The sequence below is a fragment of the Notechis scutatus genome, chromosome 3, assembly GCF_049901735.1.
Source record: "Notechis scutatus isolate UNSWTSFEM ecotype Mainland chromosome 3, rNotScu1.2, whole genome shotgun sequence".
Lineage (NCBI taxonomy): Eukaryota > Metazoa > Chordata > Lepidosauria > Squamata > Elapidae > Notechis > Notechis scutatus.
The window spans coordinates 44,119,455-44,141,955 of NC_142011.1; the positions used below are offsets into that span (position 1 = coordinate 44,119,455).

At 43.7% G+C, this 22,501-nt stretch overlaps 2 protein-coding genes across 2 annotated transcripts in view; both read right to left on the minus strand.

The window, feature by feature from the left end:
• LOC113418086 (complement receptor type 1-like) overlaps positions 1-22,501 on the minus strand; it is a 160,725-nt gene that overhangs the window by 46,342 nt on the left and 91,882 nt on the right. The window lies entirely within an intron of this gene.
• The window catches only part of LOC148131161 (complement decay-accelerating factor transmembrane isoform-like), a 25,284-nt gene continuing 2,783 nt past the window's right edge, over positions 1-22,501 (minus strand). The window contains exons 2-5 of the mRNA XM_087959625.1: positions 8,174-8,359; positions 2,643-2,837; positions 839-938; positions 1-108 (exon numbers count right to left, since the gene is read on the minus strand). Of these exons, the coding sequence (XP_087815751.1) occupies positions 3-108; positions 839-938; positions 2,643-2,837; positions 8,174-8,359 (587 nt within the window). The 3' untranslated portion in view covers positions 1-2. The remainder of the gene's footprint in view (positions 109-838; positions 939-2,642; positions 2,838-8,173; positions 8,360-22,501) is intronic.

The following is a 22,501-nucleotide window of genomic DNA, read 5'->3' on the forward strand; positions in this document are numbered from 1 at the left end:
TATTATTGAAGATTTATTGTATTATTTAAAACATAAATTATCACAGTCAAATTACAACTTTTTGGGCCTATTAGGTGAAGAAACAGGTCTCTTGAGAAGTCCACATTTCTGGGAAAGGAAAGAAGAGGATGACTTAATTATAGCAGTGATGAGTACACTATTGGGAGACATGAAGATTATGTAAGCAGACCGAGTTACCAGTTAGACCAGGGATGCCAAACTCATACCATCACGGCAGCATCACGTGATATATCAGGACCTTTTCCCCCTTTTGCTAAACTGGGCATGGGCATGGCCAGCGTGTGATGCATCCAGCCCTTGGTCTGAGAGTTTTGACAGTCCTGATATAGACTCTCTTCCTTCCTTCCTTCCTTCCTTCCTTCCTTCCTTCCTTCCTTCCTTCCTTCCTTCCTTCCTTCCTTCCTTCTTTCTTTCCTTCCCTCCCTCCCTCCCTCCCTCCTTTTTCATATTTGCTTACATTGTTAAGAAGAAATCTAGTCCTAAGTGGCAAAAAAAGTCCAACTCTGCTATAAAAATTCTCATCCACAGTCTAGTAAACATTGGAAAACAAATCATGAAAAAGTGGAACATTCTTTTTATTCATCCTTATTGATTTACTATGTACTGTGTTCATGCCATGCTGACCACTTGCAATCTCCACATGCCCTCCGTGAGCCTTGCTACATCTCTCTCGCCATTCCTACACCCTTTCTCTGAGTCTTGCTGCTTTACAACTGCATCAATTAGCTACAAAAATTCCAGTTTCAATTGTTGTCTAAAATAAAGGACTACTTGTATCATAATTAAACTTTGCTATGGAAGCCAACTCAACACGCACCCTTCATTACAGGTGAAATTTACGTTTGCTTTTAGCAGGAAATCCGTTAGAATAATACGGTTACCATTTTCTGGTTTCCCTGGATCACCACATGATTGTCCTAATAGGAAAAAAAATTGAGAATTAATATTCTATGCCTCTCTCTCTATATGGCAATAATAGATAATTTCAATCAGTCATAAAGAAAGCTTGTACATTTTCTTGGGAGAAGAGTCATAGTGGAAAAACAAGTTAATTTATATATTGTAATTTAACGTAATCAACAAAAAATAATGCCCTAAAAATGCTCAGCATTAGATGGAAGATAACTTTATTACAGTCCCTGACCAGCAACACAGGTATCAATGAATAAAATTATGAGTTGCAGTTTCAAAATGTATCAACTATCAGCACTAGTCAATGATATTTGTGATATTTTTAAATATTCAGTTGACTAAGTTACATGTTTAATGAATAAAAGTTGATGATAATAATAATAATAATAATAATAATAATAATAATAATAATAATAATAATAATAATAATAATAATAATAATAATAATAATAATAAATATAATATGCCAATTATATTTGTGATACATTTTTAAATGTACAGTTGACTGAGTTTAATGTTTAATAATGAATAAAAGATGGTGAAGATGATGATCATAATAATAATAATTGACTGAGTTTCATGTTTAATGAATAAAAATATATAATAATAATGTCTTTTGGTCATTTTTGTCTTTCTCTTTTATATAGTGTTGCCTTTTTCTTTTCAAGAAAATAATTTATCACTATTTATCATTTTACTGTGCTCTCTGTTGCTTCCAGTATTTGTACTCTACATTAAGTTTAATAATGATACTCAGGTTTTAAATTATATAATATACCAGGTATCTTCAATCACTTACTGAATTATTGAAAAAAATTATTAGATTTGTAATCCCTCATTTTATTATATTACCAGTATATTGCATTGTTTCTGTTGTGTTGTTTAATTGTTTCATATTGTTTTGTTTGTTATATTACTTGAAGTAATATATATGAGCAGCTATATTAATTACTTTATTATTATAGAATAATAAAGTAAATAAATAAAATCAGCGATCTCCATTCTGGCACTTAAATTACATATCAAGAGGAAGATACTAATAGGCAGTAGGCCTAATTTGAACTATAACTGCTGACATAAAATAATGATAATAAAAATTATAAATTAATGAGTATCAAACTGAAGTGCTTACATTTTGTGTCACTAGCACCCTATAAATTCAGAAAAGATTGTCTGAATTACTTGTGCTTCAAGATGAATATAATCAGCCACCCTAGATCACACCTAGATTCCCCTTTCTCACTATGGAAGACATTATTCAAACCTGAATCATAGCCATCAACCCTCACATCTCCTAGCACTCAGGTTTCTGGCAGAAATAAAATAATAAATCTGAATAAATATTTCATAAAAGAAGGATAAAAAATTAGTCAATATCCACCAGTATTCCATAAGATGAAAAACATATGCTATAATTACAGTTTACAACCAATCAATAAGCAATTCCTCAAAAAGCAAATAATTTAGGATAATAAAAAAATAAAGATGCCAATAAAGCTGCATATGATATCAACCAAACTAAAAACATAGTGTATCTATTAGTCTTTTAAGAGCTTCAGAAGTGTAATTCAACACTGCTATAAATATTATTAATTAATAGCACACATCAAGTTGGCCTTTGTAGGATCATACTTTATGAAATCATTACCAAATGAATCAGCAATTTATTCAATGCAGTTTTGAAGGTAGTTTCAATGGAAGATCCTGACCTTTACAAAAAACTGGGACTGATGTCCAGGTATAATTTGAAAGGCAAGTAATAGCAGGCCTCTTTGGATGACCAAGAATGTGTTCAGCGCTTCGATGGCAAATATGGTGCACAACTGATCCCACAGGATAGAAATAAAGAAAATCCTCATCACTCACTACGCTAAATCTGGTGTCTTGTGGACTCTCACAGCCACCTGTGAACAAAAGCAAATGAAGGTTTATAAAAGAAAGGCTTTTTAAAAACTTTCTTTTACTTGTTAAAATATGTATATTTATTAAGGGTTGATAACTGATAGAGGAAAGGGCATACAAATCACTAGCTGCTATATTTAACCTTTTCCTGAAAGCAACCTCACGCCCAAGAAATGAGTCTACATTTTTTGCTTCATTCTGATTTTGATTGCCCCACCCAGGTGACTCCATAGAATGACACTAGTCCAAGGGAATGTGGTTGAAAGAATGATGAAAACCAAATCACAATGCAGACATTGAAAGGAGGTAATAAAAATAATAATACAGAAAGTTATCTGAAACAGGAAGAAGCATTCAAGATAATGATCATTAATGTTTTATCAGGTTCATACCATCTGTGTTTGGAAACTATCAAATAGTATTTAGAACAGAATTCATAAATGTAGAAGGTGAAAAATATACATTAGTAATTTCCATCCTTACAAACTAGTCCAAAATTTATAAGCTTGTACATCTATTTGCAACCCAATTGACCCAGATGTGTGTGTGTGTGTGTGTGTGTGTGTGTGTGTGTAGTTCAAGATTGTCCAAGCCCAAAATTTCAAGCCTGGTGATATAGGGTATTCTGTTGCGAGCAGATGAGTGTAGTACTCTTCTCGTGAAATACTTCTGGACTCGCTCAATTGTATTAATGTCTGTGATATGCATATGTGTGTGTGTGTGTGTGAAAGGAAAAATAGTTAACATGTTCAACAACAGCAAAGTTTAAGTTCAAATTACTCTGTTAAAAATCTGTTATTGTAATTATCTCTTAGAAAGTCTACAACGGTTTATTTACCACAAATTACCACAATCATTATCTCTGAATCCAGGGTAAAATATCCTTGTTTGGTTCTTAATAGTGAAACCTTTTATTAGTTTTTAATTGGAAACTTTCCCAACAATTGCATCTCATTTCCAAAGTTCATAAGTCTCTGATGTAAATATCTCTCTGCAACATCCAGTGTTGAATTATTCTCCTTGACAACATTACATTCCTCTTGCCAAGAAAGTCCAGTCTATCCTTCATTATATCCATTAGCTCAGAATTTCCTACATTTATTTTCCTTTCAATCTTTTCTGCCAGGTGTATATTTTTCAAACCAAACACTTTCCCTTTGCATCAGAGAGCAAAGATCAGTTTCTATTTCCTCAAATTGCAAGATTATTTCCTGCTTTTGGATGTCATCTTGAGTTTGCAAAACCATTATTGATCCATTGAATTTGTTGTCTATATTTTCAAATAAAACCTGTAAGTTGGAAGCAATCTTTTTTCAGATGCCTCCCAAAAAATCTTATCTCCTTTTAGAGGCATGAGAAACACTTGTTCTCTCTTTAAGCACAAGAAAAACAGATAAATTGTAACAGCTTCTACAAGGAAAGGCTCCACCACGCAGGGTTTAAAAGGGGGGAAATTTCCCATAAAAAATTAAGAGATAAATATTAGGGTTCTTTTTTTAAAAGAAAAAGAAAAAAAAGCTAGAACAAGTAAAATTTATAGTATCATCCTGTGTAAATATAAGTTCCACTGCAAACTTCTTTACAGCTAAAACATAGCTTAGAACTTAATAGTAAATAGCAAAAGATCAGAAAAAAAGGTGTAAATGTCCAGCAAGGGGTTATAAAATAGATCAGAAGTCGACTAGTCATAAATGAAGAGATTTTAAAACTTCAAAAAGTGCAATTAAATCCCAGGCATACTTAAGAAAAATGAGCAACTGAAGGGAAAACGTGACAAGAGATTAGACCTTCTGATCACTCCTTATCGAGAATTGTGAGCATCTAGACCTCTTCTTCTCTGTTGGTGCATGACTGTCTGAATTTCGTCTTGGGTCCTTTCTAGTCTCTCCTTGAAAAAATGGGGAGCAAGGCTGTTAGGGATAACATTGTTTTACCCTAACTGTTTTGGGTAAAGATAATAAAATGATGAATCATGGTTTGTCAGATAAAGTGTATGTGACTTTAAGCTAAAGGAATGTAATTAAGGGTGCAGCTGTAAAAGTACTATATAAGCAGCAAGGCACTCTCTGGCTCTTACTGGCTGGCTTATTGAAGACTGCGTTCTTGCTGGATCGGGAGGAGAAGAAGTGTTGGATTACTTTGAAGATATTTCTCAACGGAGAGAAGATAAGTTTTGGACAGATTTATTATATGTGTACTGACACCTGGCTATTAGCGACACGGACTTTGCAATTAGAGTATCCTCGACAAGACTTGACTGAATTTGGTATATGACTAATGGACTGTTTATAATGACTATGCTATAATTCTTAAATGGAATAAATTATATTTTTGATAGCACAAGCGTATCTGTATTTTTACTGCGTGTTAACTAAAAAACTTATCTCACACATTTACCTGTCTTCCTATCTGACTTCGCTGTACATTCTGTTTAGTTTGTTTTCCTTAACACCCGTTGGGGAATCCAGGCATAACAAAGGCCATCAAATAACCAGCTTTGGTGGCAAAAATCAGCTGTTCATTAGTGGGAGGGGAAAAAAATCCGCCTCTGTTCAGCCGGCCATCATGGGGGAGGAGTCAGTAGCAACCAGAATCTTAACTTGCATTCAGGAATACACGACAGTCAATACATATCCTGTAGCAGCAGTGTAAAATGCCAGTACTGAGATTGATCAGTGAACATGTAAACCACTGCATTCTAGACCAGCTGAAATGTCTTCTTGATCTTCAAAGGTAGCCCCATGTACAGTAAATTTAAGTAATCCAGTTTGGAGATGACAAGAGAATGAATGACCCATCTTCAAAGAAACCTGTTCCACATAAGGCTTCCATTACGGTAATAGTGTCAAGCCTGAAATTGACATATGTGTAGCCATTTTAGTTAGCCTTAGTATATATTCTTTTTCTTACTTTATCTTTGGCAATCATGGGGGAAGGGTTTTGGGCTTGCCACATTCCTAAGGGTGGAGGAGTGGAGATAGAGTTGTTTAGGCTAGATGATTCTTCTTCCTGTGGGAAAATGAACTCTGCGTGCTCAGGCCCCTTGAGGTGGAGATTTATGACATCACGCAACGTTGAATTACTTCTATTGGAGAATGTGACTTTGGGGGTATTCTAATATTGTGGGGTAATTCTGTGTTGTGTCAGATCTGGAATTACCACGGACTTTGCCAATTTGATGCTTTCCTAAATAAAAGAAATTGTCTTGGAAGATGGACTTTGTTCTTTTCTTTTTAAATGGATTTCATCACTTGGAAACCTGACAAATAGCTGAAGCTGAACATAACCCTTTGTGGTTATAGCATCCGTCTGCTCTTAAGACAGGAACTATGAATCCAAAAGAACCCCTAGGCTATGAAACTGCTGCTTCTTGGGGCACATAACCCCATCAAGAATCATTCCTGGAATAAAAATACTTTTGAATTAACAGTCAATCATCTTGCTTGGATTGCATCTGAAACTGTTTTCCTCATTAAGAATATGAAAGTCTCTAGCCATTGGGGTAGGACTTCTACCACATCTTCCACTGGGCCAGGGTAGAGAAGTAGTGGTGGGTACCCAAGTAGTGGTGGGTACCCTCAAGATATTGTGGGTGATGTAACAGATCATGTATCTGTTCCAGTACTTTGGCTTATATGTTAAGTAGGGGAGGGGACCAAGCCTGGGGCATTCCATAAAATAATCTCTCCACTCAAAACATCTGCTCATGTAAAAATAGAACCATTATAACATGATGCCTCCAGCTTCCAATCTCACAGCTCAATCTTCAAAAACTTCTAAAGCCCAGCAAAAATGTGAGCTACCAAACTAAGATTAGAATCTTCCCCTCAGAAAGAACAATTTGAAAAACAAACCAACCATGTGTGCATGCAGGGAAGAAACATCTTTAATTTGTGTTTTCTGTAAGATAGCAAAGGAGCTTCACATAGGGAGGCATCTCTTGTAGTATTGAAGCTTATGAATGATCTGTAACTTCTGCAGTCTTGTGATTATTGCAGAATCTTGTGGTTATTTTATGCAAAATCTTATATAGGCACTCCTATCTCACTGAGTGCTTATGCTTGCTTTGGCAAATTATCGCTTTACACCTTTGTTCTGCACAGAGAAAAGTTTTTCAGACTCTACTCTTGGTGTGTGAATTGGCTAACTAGACTGTTTCAGGGACAACAAAGGTAGCTAGCCTGATTTTCACAAGGAACTGTTCCACAGCATCAGTGCTATGACAGAAAAACATTCCCCCTCAAGCCCCCTGAAAATGTGTGTTTTCTAGATGTTTCTTTCTGTTTATCTAATCAGTCAGACTGTTATTAATTGGAAAGAGAGTCTTGTGGGCATCCAGGTGCCAAGCTATAAAAGGCTTTAGAGGTCAAACTCAACTTCTTAAATTGGATCTGGAACCCAACTGCTGGTCAATGCAGGGTCCAAAAAAGTATTGTTATGTGCTCCCAACTTTCAGAGCCACTGCAATTGCAGTTTCTGAATACTCTTTAAAGGCCGCCCCAATTAGACTGCATTACAGCAGTTTTACACTGACAATTATTCTTGACAATTATGCAATGTCATTACCAGACATTGCAATATGTTTATCATTACTCTGGTTATAGCTTTACCTGGAATAAGTTTAATTTTCTGCTGCAGGAATCAACTAAATTTATAGATTATTCTAAAAGGGCAGGATTTCATTTTGTACAAAAATAAAGTATTTCAGTTTATACCTTTCTGAAAAAAACATTACAGTGTATTCAATTAAATATGTACAAACAGCTAGCTATAATTTCAATAGGTACAGTATATCTCAATAATTCACTTTAGCTTTTGGAGCAAGATTAATGTTGTCAAAATAAATATTATATAGGTTTATGGAGAGACAGATAAACCTTTATCTTTAGACACAGATAAACCTCCAGGTGACCTTAATGACCCACTAAAAGAATGCAAATGACCAGCTGCCTGCAAGTAGTATAAATCCTTCCATTCCCCACTATCCAGTCAGAGCTGAAGAAGCTTCTTGGATGAGAAGCGAAATGTCTTCAAAGAAAAACCAGAAAGTCCAGTTACCTCTTGAAAGAAGCACCTTTGGGACTGCAGTCTGCTCATAAAAAACAGCTGCCTGAAGTATGTGGGCAACCCATTCCACAGGGGAAGCCAGTTGCCCATTTAGTAGATGGGCAGGCATCAAACATGAGGGTGAAAGTTCCCATAATTTTTCATGGGGAATTATAGCCAAATTCAACAGCTGGATGTGAGATCCATACTGCAGAAATACTCTTTAAAAGAAAGTGAGATCTATAGGTTGCCCACATAAAAGAAAATATAAGGAAGATTAAAAAAAACTTACGCTCACAAAACTCTTCCAATATGTTCCATCCTTTGTCTGGAAAACAAGTTGCTATGAATGGTTTGCTATGGTCTTCTTTATGGCCAGGAAGACATTTGTAGACTACTGATTCAAAAGGTTTGTAAATAGATTTAATAGGATCATATGGCTTAGCATATTTCAATACTGGTGGAGGTCCACAGTCACCTAAATTAAAGAGAAAACATTAATTTTAGTCAATGTGCAGCTGGTTTTCTCTGCAATATTTTTGGTTATATAATAGAACAGTGGTTCTCAACCTTTTCTTCATCATGGATCTCTTTTAATTACCTTTTGTGGCCATGGACCCCCAAGACCTACAATTTAAATCATAACAGTTCTTCAAGCCTTCCTGGACCCCTTGTGATGACATGGTGACCCCACCAGACCCCAGACCACAGCTTGAGAACTACTGTAACTGTAATAATATCATAATACATTTATACTAAGTGTATACAATAGAGAATGGATTTTGTTTATTTATTAATTGGAATTTATTTATTACTATACTATACTACCAGCTTCAATCTATGTTTTCAGCCATAAAATCAGCACAATAAAACAGTAAATTTGTTATTGTTCAGTCACTAAGTTGGGTCCAATTCTTCATGATCTCATGGATAGCACATCAGGCCCACCTGCCCACATTCAAGTCCATTGCATCAATGACACTATCTAATCATCTTATCCTCTACCATCCCCTTCTTTTGTCTTCAGTCTTTTCCAACATCAGGATCTTTTCCATTGAGTCCTCTCTTCTCCTTAGGTAGCCAAAGTATTTGAGCTTCAGTTTCAGTATCTGTCTTCCAAAGAACAGTGAGGATTGGTTTCCTTTAGGATTGACTGATTTCATCTTCTTGCAGTCCAAAGGATGCTCAAAAGTCTTCTCCAACACTACAGTTCAAAAGCATCAATTCTTCAGTGCTCAGCCTTCCTTACGGTCCAACTCTCAAAGCCATACATTACTACTGGGAAAACCATATTATAAACTATACTAATACAGTACATAAGATAATAAAGTATATAATATCAGTGGTGCTAGATCATAAAACTCCAATACACAAAATGCCTTGCAAAGAAAGCTTTCTTTGCAGATTGTTTCTAAAGGATGCCTACATAGGCCCAAATTGAACTTTGATGGGAAACTGTTCCCTAATGTGGAGTCATTACAGAAACACATTGTCTTTGGGTCTTCTCACATCTGGCATTGAATAGTCAACATTGAAGTACTCCAAAATTCTCTGCCTGGATTGAATATTTAAGTCAGGTTGGTTCACCTGCAGAAGATGATCCTGAAGGCTCAAGCTATGGAAAGCAGAGGTAGTATTCAGCAGGTTCTGACCAGTCCTGGAGAACCGGTAGCGGAAATTTTGAGTAGTTTGGAGAACCAACAAATACCACCTCTGACTGGCCCTACTGCCATCTATTCTCTGCCTCCCAAGTCCCCAGCTGGATCTTCTTTTGTTGCCCTGCACAGGAGAACAGAGCTAGAAAGCAGGTTAGTAGGGTGGGGAGGGAATAAGATTTTGCAGTAATCTTCCCCCAGGAGTGGGGAGGGAATGGAGATTTTACAGTATCCTTCCCTTGCCACGCCCACCAAGCCACACCACATCCACCAAGCCATGCCCACAGAACCAGTAATAAAAAAAAATTGAATCCCACCACTGATGGAAAGATTTAAAACCAGTATTTTGAATTCCACTCAAAAGCCTGTTGGCAGCCAGCAATATAATTGCAACACAATGTGATGTGGCTGAATAGTTTTCAGCTGGGAAAAGAGGCGTTGGTCCTACCTGAATGCCTCTTCTTGGGGAGCCGAAGGAAGAATCCAGGATGGGTAGTCTCTAGTCTCCTAGCTCTGTAGACCGAGTTGAAAACTGAGGACACACCCCTGGTAATGGTCCCCAGTTCTGAATGACATTGAAGCGAATTCAGCTGCTCCTCGTCCTCAAACTGATAGCTCAGTTGATACTGCGAAAAAAAGGGACATTTTCTCCCTACCCCAACCTGACAGAATACAGGGTGGGACTGGATTCTCCCTTCGGCTCCCCAAGAAGAAGTGTTCAGGTAGGACCAATGCCCCTTCTCCAGTGAGTCAAAAGGAGAATCCAGGATGGGACATACCAAAACTGGCTGATGGCTGTCCTACAGGGGGGATCTATATTGGTTGGAAGTCCCCACCTCTACATGAACACCATGTAGGACTCGTCTTCCAAAGGATGCCTCTGCTGAGGTAAAGGAGTCAATTTTGTAATGTCTTATGAATGGTGTCATTGATGACCAGGTCGCAGCTCTACAAATGTCCAGAATTGATGCCTGCATTACCCAGGCTGTGGTGGTTGCTGCACTTCTGGTTGAGTGCGCAGTGATTCTCCTGGGTACAGGAAGGCTCTGTAACTCATAGGCCTTTGCAATGCAGTCTCTGAGCCAGCGACCTACTGTGGAAGGTGTCACCTTGTGACCCAAAGGCTGACTTTATGCAAGGGTTCAAGTGGGGGAGAAGTCAGTGCTTGCAGGACTGTAGGCAAATCCCAGGTGGGGTAGTAGTGGACCACCGGTGGCTTCAAATTCGTGGCTCCCCTAAGGAAGGCTTTCACCCTAGGGTGTTGGGCCAGAGTAGTAGAGCCCTTGACCGAAATCACCGAGGCCAAGGCAGCCACTTGTCTCTTCAAGATATTGGGGGTGAGACCTCTATCCAACCCATCCTGCAGGAACTCTAATACATTTGCAACAGAAACAACAGTGGCTTCCAATTGGTGACTAGCGCACCAACTGTAGAAAATCTTCCACGTTGCATTATATATCCTGGTCATGAAGGTCTTCTGGCCACCTGGATGGTCTGAACGACCTTTGTGGAAAACTTCTCCCATTTCAGGATCCCCTGCTCAAGCACCAGATGGTCAACCGAAACCAGGCTGGATCTGGGTGCTCGATCGGGCCCTGGCTGAGGGAGATCTTGTGCAGGGGAATTCTCCAGGGTCTGGCGACTGACAGGCCCACCAGGTTGGCGAACCAAGGACACCTTAGCCAGTAAGGGGCTACCAACAGAACTTCTGCCCTCTCTATCAGTACTTTCCTGATTGGGCCCGGAATCAGGGGAAGGGGGGGAAGGCATACAATAGTCCCTGGGGCCACCTGCAGCGGAGAGCATTGACCCCTTCTGCTCCCCATGCAGGGAATCAAGCAAAGAACCTCGGGAGCTGTGTGTGACTTCCCTGATACTGTCTCGACGCTCCTGTGAGAGAAAAACCTGCCTGGCCAAGGTGTCTATGATAGCCCCCAAATGCAAGAGCTGAGTCGATGGTACTAGGTGACATTTGTCCAGGTTTATCGAGAACCCATGCTCTCGAAGAATCCTGATTGTCGACATCAGATGCTCCTCCGCCTGGGGTCGGGAAGAGGATGTTATCAGGATGTCATCCAAATAGCATTGGATCCTTGTGGGTAAGGCTCTAAGGTGTGCCGCTACTGCTGCCAGGAGCTTGGTAAAAGTCCGTGGGGCTGATGACAAGCCGAACAGGAGAGCCCTGTATTGAAAATGGTGGCCACCATAGCAAAACCTCAGGAACTGACAGTGGTTGGGGTGTACGGGCACATGGAGGTAGGCCTTCATCAAGTCTACCAAGGCCAAAAAATCTCCCTCCCGCAGTCCCTCTAGAATGGAGTGGAGGGAGTGCATCTTGAACCTTTGGTAGATTAGACGTCTGTTGAGCCCTTTCAGGTTGAGGATTGCTCATCACCCCGACCCCCCCGAGGCCTTTGGAATCACAAACAACATTGAATAGAAACCCTGTCTCTCCTGGTCTACCAGAACCGGCTGAATGGCCCAAATGTCCAGCAGATGGTGGATCGCCGATTCCATGAGATCCCTCTTTGAAGGGTCCCTAGAGACAGGGCAGCACACAAAGGCTCTTGGGGGGAGGAGAGAAACTCCAGGGAGAGACCCAACCATAAGGTTGACAGGATCCAAGTGTCTGTCATAGTCTGTCCCCACCTCTGCCAGAAAAGTCCCAGATGGCCCCCTATGGGAGATGAGGCTCGGGCATTACTTGTTGCATCTGAAGGGTCTGTTGGAACCCCTAAAGGACCTTCTGCCCTCTTGCCTCTGACGCCCTCTGGTGGCAAAGGCCTGTCTATCGGCCTGAGACAAGGATCTTTGGGAGAAGGGCCTACTTTGATGGGGAAAGCCTGCCCCAGCTTCCCCCTGTTTAAATGAGGGCTTCCTGTAGTAGGGAGGAGACCTGTAATCAAAGCGCCTCCCCTGGGAGGGCAGGATCTTTTGCTTGTTCCTGGTTTCTGTCAAAAAGTGATCCAGGGCCTCCCCAAAAAGCCTCTCTCCCTTAAAGGGAGCTGACGCCAGCTTCCATTTAGTTCTGATTTCCATCTGCCAATTTCTTAGCCAGAGAAGCCTACATGCTGTTATGGAAGAGGCCATGGCTCTGGAAGAAAATTTGGATGACACAAGGGTGGCATCAGCAGTCAATTGAGCTTCAGCTATAATCTTATTCAGGTCCTGATGCACCCTGAGATCCTCAGGTGCGATTCTGCCCTGTAGCTGCCTCAGCCACCACAAAGAGGCCCGAGTAAAAAAAGATGCAGTCGTCGATGCTCTGATGGCCCAGGAGTCAGCTTGATGAGCTCTCTAGAGCACCATCTCCTCCTTCCGGTCCTGTGCCTTTAAAACGTCCTCCGCATCAGGTGGGATGACAGATGAGGAAGTTAGGGCTACCACTGGGCCATCTACCTTTGGCACTTCCATAATGTCCAAAAGGTCCTTGTCCACATTAAATAAGGTGGACTCAGACCCACTGGGGCAAATGTACATCCCAGGGGACTCCCACTGCTTTTTGATCAGGTTCAGAAACATCTGGGGCATAGGTACAGCGTCCACCACGTATACTTTTTCAGTGAACAGGAAATCCTGCTGATCCTCTCCCTCAGTGGGAAGGTCCTGAGTGACCATGTCCTTTTTAAGATGAGCTGTGCTCTTGGCCTTAACCAGCAGAGTCTTGACGAGAGCTGGCTGGAAAAGGCCCTTAAAGGAGGGGGGACCTGCTACCTCTGACTCCTCATCCTAAAAATCCCTTTCTGGAAGGAGGTCCCTCTCGGAGCCATAAAATTGGCTGCTTTCTGAAGGGGAGGCCAAGCACCCTCTGAAGTGGATCAGCTGTTCTGCAGAAGTCTGCCCCTGCCCCTGAAGGACGCCTCTGTTAGTGTCCAAATAAGACAGCTGGCGTAGCTGGCTCACTTCTGCCTGAAATTCCTGTCTTATTGTTTGGGAGATCCAGGCTCTCATGAAGGATGGCATTTCTTGCATCTGGGTCTCCTCAGGCCGTAAGCCAGCTGCTGTAGGTGTAAAGGTGGCTGCAGGCACAGGTCTGGCTCTGCTGGAGACTTGGCCTGCAGGTGCCACCATCAAGATCCCCTGAGGCGGCGCAGAAAAATTGTGAGAGGTCTCTGCCCTGATTTGGAGGTTTCCCTGCAAATCCTTAGTACTTGAGCCACCAGGAGACCAGGCAGTCATAAACTGCCTAACTGCCAGTTGGTCTGGCTGCCTGTCATCTTGTGGGGGCTAAGTTTGAGAGGTGGCTCTGTTTTCAGCCACCCTGGATTCTCTCACTGCCCTGTCAAACTGTTTGTCTATGGCTTTTTGTCTACGCCTGGCCTGCCTATCCTCAGCCCTAGAGGGTTTTTTAGGGGCTAAAGCCCTGGCTCTAATCCTAGCTGCTGCCTCCAAACCAGCAGACCTGGGCTTAGGTGATCCCTTTACAGCCTTCTCTATTGAGGAACTACCCTGTTGAGGAACTGACAATTCTTGATCGGCTCCCCGGCGGCCATCTGGAGCCTGCCAAAAATAACTGTCACTTGACAGGGGGAGAGAAAGGGAAACAAAAGTAAAGAAAAAAAATTATTTAGCCTACGCTGTCTGCTACAGCCACAGTAGCTGTCCACCACTTCAGGAGGCTAGTGCGACCCAAAGTGGTGAGCTCAGCCCAGTTCCGCAATTCAAAAGCCAAGTCAGAGAAAAAAGTTGAAAAAACAGGTGACTCTTTGAATTGCAGCAAGCCCTGACAGGTCAGAGGCTTGCGAGCCTAGTGCTGGCTGCACCGCAATTATCAGGCAGACTTAAGTGTCTTGCAGCTGCCATGGTGCTCTGGGGACTGGATAGGGGATCAGGATTCAATCCTGATGGCCAGAACCCCCCGAAGGGACAATATGGGAGATGAACTGCAAGATTGCCCCAAAAACGCAAGAAATGCCTGCCGCCGCCAAAAAAGGGGGCGTTTAGCAGCAGATGTGCTACCTTCAATGATCATAAATTCAGGGATTGGTCTCAAGGTTATTTTTTATCATTGTCATAATTGAGACTGATATAAAAAGTGACTTCAGTTAGACAGTTCTCTTAGGTTTGTGTGAAAAATTGCGATGGAACAAGGATTCCAGAACCCATTGTGTTCTAGGTGCAGGAGCATAATCTTAAATCTAATAGAGAAATTACTTTGGCTGTTAGAAAAGTGGAAAGAGGAGTGATAAAAATTGCAAAATGGGTCAGGAAAGAATACTCGTGTAATGTATAAAATAAAAGAACAGAATGATGTACAGAAATAAAGAAAATGTACTTGACCCATTGTGAATAGGATATTAGAAATACTGACAAAGATTAAGAATTACAATAGGACTGTGATAGACTTTGGAGTAGGATATAGTTAAGATAAAGTTTTATTTTTGTGAAGAATAAAACACTTGACATTCCGTAATAAAGATATCCTAAATCTTGCAATAGTGGTGAATATCTGTAGCTTGAATGTAAGATGAGGGTGAAGATGCATTTTTTGAGCTTGTGGGTTAGTTTCCAAATGTTTCATTACCAAGATAGGTAACATCTCAGCAGAGTTTAGGGAATGTCAGTGTCAGTGTTCATGAAAGCCAGAATCCTCCAACCCTTAGGAATAGCAATAGCCCACAAACCCACAGCCATACTCCGCTAGGAATTATCCAGGACCAAAGACAAAATAAAGAAGGATAAAAGAAACAATGTAATCTACAAAATCAACTGTAACCATTGCAACCAATTCTATGTGGGACAAACATCACATCAATTAAAAATCAGGATCCATGAACCCTGACTGGCAATTAAATGCCATGGTCCCAAATCTTTAATCTCTACCCACACTGACACAAAACAGCACTAGTTTGATTGGAGCAACACAAAAATAATTGGCCATGCTATCACCCACCATGCTTATGAGTTCAGTGAAGCCTGGCATTCCACAAGCAATTCCATCAACAGACACATTGACCTACAACCAGACTATGAATCCCTCAGAATCCAAATCCAGTGCACAGCCAACCAGAGACAGCACTGATCATCAACTAACCCACACAACTCCTTTCCACCCAGGAATGGGCTGCTACTGGTTCGCCCTTGTTTGGGCAAACTGGTACCGAACTGGTAGCTAACTTTATGGATGGTTCAGCGAACTGGCAAATCCCACCTGTCCCAGGAGTTTCCACGTGGCCCATTTTGGATCCCAGATAAGTGCAGGGCCTGTGCGGAGGCTAGGGGAAGGCAAAAAATGGGCTTCCCCAAGGCTTCGAAAGGCCAGAAATGGGCACGTTTCCAGCCTTCAGAGGGCCTCTGGAGCCTGGGTAGGCTGTTTTCGTCCTCCTGGAGGCTCGAGGAGAGCTTCCGGAGCTTGGGGAGGACAAAAAACAGGCCTGCCGGAAGTTTAAGATGGCTGGAAATGGGCCCGTTTCCAGCCTCCAGAGGGCCTCTGGAGCCCATGGAGGCTGTTTTCACCCACCTGGAGGCTTGAAGAAAGTCTCCATAGCATGGGGAGGGTGAAAACGCCCCCCACCATGATACTGACTAGGCCATGCCCACCATGTCCACACCCACCCAGCAACAGGACAGAGAATCGGTTGCTAAAATTTTTGAAGCCCACTCCTGCCCCCACCAGCAGTTTACTTCTCAATGACCCTGACCTGATGTAACCTCCCTATTATAAGACTCTTACTGATGACTCACTCCTGACCCATCACAAGACCCTCACTTGACATGCCCACACCCAAAGCGTTTATAAACAGAAGAATACTGATACTGACATCCCCTAAATTCCGCTGAAGATGTTACCTAGCCTGGTAACGAAACATTTGGAAACCAACCCACAAGCTCGGAGAATCAACCTTCATCCCCAAAAACATAAACCTGTCCACCTCCTTGCATGTGTTTATACCATCCTTACATGCGTTTAAGTTCCTTACTACTTAAACTATTTATTACACTTGGAACAGGATGGTCACTGGAGCTAGAAAAACATCAGTTCTCTCACTTTCTTGCAACTAATGTTGAGGTTTTGCCAAGAACCAAAGCAATGATTAGGAAATCAACCATCTCCTGCTCATTTCCCTTCTTGGATAAACTGCTCAACCTCTTCCCCACCCCCATATACACATATAAACATATACAAACATCGGATTTCCTCATTCTCCTGATCAATGGTGACACTCATTTCTTGATGCAAACAGTCGAGAGGACTGGGATTATGTATTGTTTATAGAAACAACAGAAAAAAATGAAACAAAAAAGAGAGAGCAATATCCAGACACCTCAATCACTGATGAGTCAAGCTATGAAAAAATCATCAGCAATTACAATATTCATTGTAAAATATTGTAAAAATATTTATGGTAAAAAGGAAATTAAAAGGGAAGAAGAAAAATAAACTGAACTTGTATTTTCTGTGTATCATGTTGTGCATACCTCTAGACTTTGGAAAAAAGAATTAAAATTTATAATGAATTATCTGCTCTTAGAGACAGTCCTGCCAACCAAGCAGTTCAAAAGCATGTAAATGCAAGTGGATAAATAGGTACCACTTTGATGGGAAGATAATAGCACTCCAAGTTTCACTGCACACCTAGCAGGATGTCATGCTGGCACATGACTGTGCAAATGTCTTTGGATACTGGCTTAATGGCATAGTACCACCTCATACAGTCAGCTATGATTAGTGAAGTAAAATTCACATGGACTCCTTTACCTACCTGTACCTTAAAGATGGTGCTATGCAAACTGATGCAAACTCTGAATTATTATTTAAACATTTCTGAGGTTTACCATACATTCTTCTAGCTTGTGCAAGAAGGAGAAACAGGGAAATCTTGCACCAGCTTTGGTTCACATGCCTAAATATGTATCCAGCTTATTGTATAGAGGCCTCATTGTTGAAGATCCATGTTCAAATTTGAACCAAGTTTGCTAGGTCAGCCATCCTTTTAGCTCTGAGAATCAGCTCCCCAAATCCAAAGGCAACACAACTGAGAATTGCTGAAACTTCTCTACTGCTGAAAATTTTGTGAGTTTAAGTGTATAGTATATGGAGGAACCCCTGCCTGGGGAACACTACACTAAGTCATTCTAGGCAAATAACTATTTGCCTAATGAAATATAAATTACTCTGGAAATAGATATGTGGCTTGAACTAATTTTCAGATAGATATGTGAAATAGTAGGAAAAACTATTAGGGAAGACAGTATTTTTTTTTAAATCAGTATAGTACCAGAATCCGTATCCTAGATATTTGTGTCTAAAATATTCACTTAAAGATATTTTATTTCCATCAATTTCCATTATTTGTGTCATGCCATAAGTATGCAAACGATGTAAACTTATATGAATGATGTAAGTTTGAATTTAACAAACATTCAGAAATAACAGACACACCCTCCCATCAAACTTATTACTGAAATGAAGGTTGTACTTTTAAATACTAGTCTACTACTAGTGGAATTTTTGATAAAAGAATTTCCACTGTCTCCTTGAGAAGCAGACCTTATGGGAAGAATGAGAACCTCCAGCCATAGATTCCACCTGGCCAACCATGCCCCACAGATGGACATTTGGTTATTGTTCTGTACGGTCATTAACATACTTGTAAACGCCGCACGGTGATTGGTCAAGACGCACGGCGAGCTGATTGGCCGAGCGAGCCGCACTGATTGGCCCGCCGCAAATCCCCCATGATTGGTGGAAACTAATCGCGGGAGATTCAAGGCGGTGCCATTGGCCGCGGCCGGCCAAGGAATAAAAGCCGCCGCTTTTCCTTTGAAACCGAGCCGATCTCGGGAACTAATAAAAGAGCTGAAACCAAGTCACTGGCTCCGAGTCTCTCTCCTGCGACGGACATAACACTGGCGACGAAGGTGGGATGCCAAGATTAACTCCCATCAAGCACGTGTCCTGAGGAAACGAGACCGACGAGATGGCCAGCATCGCACCGCCCGCGCCTTTCAACCCAGCTACTGAGGATTGGGAATCGTACACAGACCGGTTCCTGATGTTCCTCGAAAGTAGCAATCTAAAGGACGCAAACGGGCAGAAGAAAAGAGCCGTCTTTCTAACACACTGCGGGACCGCAGTGCTTAAGATGGCAAAAGCCCTCACGAAACCCGAGAACGTAAAGACAATGGACTGGGCCAATCTCGAGCCGTTGCTCTGAAACCACTATGCCCCCACCGTGCCCACCCTCATCAGGCGGCACGACTTCTACCAGACCAGAGAGCGGGCGAGAGCATCAGCGATTTCGTGGCTGACCTACGGAATCTCGGGGGCATGTGTGGGTTTACGGACATGGACGAGGCGCTCCAAGACCGCGTTGTCCTGGGGCTCAGAGACCCAGTCCTGCAAAGCCGACTGATGGCAAAAGGCGACATCGCCCTCGCCGACGTCCTTGCAGAAGCCACCGCAGCCGAAGCGACCCGGAAATCGGCGGCTCGAATGTGGAGACCAGACGCTGGAGATCGCACCGCAACCACCAAGGCAGGCACGGCAACCGAGACACGCCCCGAAGCAAGCCGCCGAGAGACCACCACCACACACCATGGCGACTTCAACTCCGCCTCCGACACCACGGACGAGGAAGAGGACATCCATCGACTCCAGACGGAACGAGACCGGCGCGATCGGCGGAGTCGTAAGTCAGGACCCCAATGCGCCGGGTGCGGAGGTGACCACCCTCGATCGGAGTGCCGATTTTTCGATGCGATCTGCCGGCACTGCGATAAAAGAGGCCACATCGCCCGAGTCTGCCGGCTTAAGAAAACCTACAGCCCCGGCGACGAGACAGCAGCAACCGGAGATGAGACGGCACCCCCCCCCCAGGCCCAGAGACTGCCAAGCCAAAAATCGTTGGAGCCGAGACAGACAGGGCCGACGGAATGGCGAGAACCGGCAGAGAGAGGAAACCCACCAGACGGTCGTCATCGGCCACTCGTCCAGCACAGACGCCCGGACGGTATACGTGGAAGTGGGCATCGAGGGTGAGCCATGCAAGATGGAGGTGGACTCTGGGTCCTACCTCTCCATGGTTGCATGGCGGGAAATCAAGCGCCTGGTGCCCAAAATCCAAAGAAGGGGACTGGAAAGCCAGAAACTAATCCTCAAAGACTACCAGGGAAATCGCATCCCGGTAGTCGGAACAGGACAGTTCGAGATAACCTTCAAGGGGTGCACAGCAAGGTTTCCCCTGACGATCGTGGACCGAGACCGCCCCAGCCTTTTGGGACTGCAGTGGTTCGCGCCACTCGGAATGGAAGTGACGGGCGTCGATCACATCGGGGAGGCCGATTGGGAAGAGCAACTCGCAAGTGACTTCCAGGAAGTGTTCGATGGCACCCTAGGCAAGTACCGAGGGCCCCCTATTTCCTTCAGCCTAGACCCCAGCGTTCCCCCAATACGCCTAAAACCACGGCGGGTACCCTTCGCACTCCGGCCCAAGATCGATGAGCAAATAGACAAGCTCATCAGACAAGGGGTCCTCGAACCAATTGACCACGCCCGGTGGGAGACCCCCATAGTCACCCCAGTCAAGCCCGATGGGTCGGTGAGAATCTGCGGGGACTATAAGGCCACCCTAAACTGCGCCTTACAACAGAGCGCCTACTCCGTTCCAGTAGTGCAGCACCTCCTACGCTCACTGGGGGGAGGCAAGGTTTTTGCGAAACTCGACCTGGCGCAAGCCTATCAACAACTGCCGGTCGACGCAGAAACTGCCGAGGCGCAGACCATAGTAACCCACCGGGGGGCTTTCCGCTGTAAGTTTGGAGTCAGCGTGGCTCCAGGAATTTTCCAGAGCCTCATGGAGAGACTCCTGCAGGGAATCAAAGGGGTGGTGCCCTACTTCGACGACGTACTGGTGTCGGCAGCCAACCAAAAAGAACTGGAGGGTCGCCTGAGGGAGGTCCTAACGAAATTCAAAAATGCGGGGCTAAAGGTTAAAAAAGAAAAATGCCAATTGCATACCAAGAGGGTCGAATTCCTGGGGTACCTCTTAGATTGGCATGGAATTCACCCAACCGAGAAAAAAATCAGAGCAATTAAGGAAGCCCCCAGGCCGAAGAATAAAACGGAACTACAGGCATTTCTAGGACTGCTTAATTTCTATAATGTTTTCCTGCCCCAGAAGGCGACCGCGGCGGAGCCTTTGCATAGACTTTTGGACAAGGCGGCCCCGTGGACTTGGGGGAAACACGAGGAAGCCGCTTTCAACAAAACCAAGGACCTGCTCACCTCGGATGCCGTCCTCATCCAATACAACGAGACCCTACCGCTAGCAGTCACATGCGACGCATCACCTTTCGGCGTCGGCGCCGTCCTCAGCCACACTCTCCCCGACGGAAAAGAAGCACCCATCGCCTTCTTTTCAAGGACCCTCACCAAACCGGAAAGAAACTACAGTCAGCTGGACAAAGAGGCCCTGGCTATCGTTGCCGCCGTAAAAAGGTTCCACGAGTACATCTACGGCCGGACGTTCACCATCGTCACCGACCACAAGCCGCTGCTGGGAATCCTGGCAGGGAACAGGGCCACCCCGAACATTCTATCTCCAAGAATGACAAGGTGGTCCGAATTCCTTGCTGCCTACAGCTACCGGCTCACACACCGACCCGGTAAGACAATCACCCATGCAGACGCCCTGAGCCGCACACCGTTACCTGACCTGGACACCGACCCAGCACCCACGACGGCCACCCTTAGCATAGCGACTCTGCCCGATCTACCCGTAACCGCGTCAGACATTGCCCGCGAAACTAATAAAGACAAACGTCTGGCACGGGTGTTACATTGGGTAGAGAAGGGGTGGCCCGAAAAGGACAACGACGAAACATTCAGGACATTCCGGAACCGGCAAACAGAACTGTCATTACAAAAAGGTTGTTTACTATGGGGGGATAGGGTTGTTATTCCGGAAAAATTACAGGGAAAGGTATTGGAATTGTTACATGAGGGGCACCCAGGCATCGTTAGGACAAAAGCCTTGGCCAGAAGTTACGCCTGGTGGCCAGGGATGGACAAACGAATCGAGGCTTGGGTGGCAGCATGCAACCGATGCCCGGAAACCAGGCCAAGCCCCCCTGCCGCCCCAATCCTGGAATGGGAAACCCCCAGGGGACCATGGTCCAGGATTCACATAGATTTTGCCAGGCCCACGAAAGGACACACCTTCCTCATTACGGTAGATGCTTACTCCAACTGGTTGGAGGTAAGCAACATGAGAACTACCACCACGGAGGCCGTTACCAAGGAACTCAGCAAGCTGTTCGCAACCCACGGCCTCCCAGACGTCATCGTATCCGATAACGGGCCCCAATTTACCTCGCTGGAATTCGAAAAATTCCTAGCGGAGCGGGGGATACGGCACGCGTTGACAGCGCTGGCATATCCGGTGGCGAATGGGAGGGCGGAACGAATGGTTCAATTTACAAAAAAAACAATCCAAAAGATAGAAAACGGGGAAATACAAGAGAAAATAAATAAAATGCTTTTTATATAACACATAACCCCAAACACAACAACCAACGAAAGCCCGGCAGAGCTGTTAATGGGGAGGAAATTAAGGTCCCCATTCGACAGACTGCACCCCACGTACAACCCAGAAAAACCCCCAAACTCCTCAAGCAAAGACCGAACATTTACACCAGGCGACGCAGTATACGCGAAGAACCTTACCGGGGACCCACTTTGGGTACCAGCAACCATAACCCAAGTGACAGGTCCCCGCTCATACCGGCTACAAACAACCGACGGACGAGCATGGAAATGACACATCGACCAATTAAGGTCAAGAACAACCACGGGAAACACAACCGACACGCAAACAGACACAGACACACACCCAGAAAAAGAAGGGAACCCCCCCAACACAAACCAAGAGGGGAGGGAAGACCCCAAGAACCAACCCCTACCAGAAAGAAACCGAGAATACTCACCGACAAGCAGCCAGCTCGAAGCCTCACCAGGGAGAAGC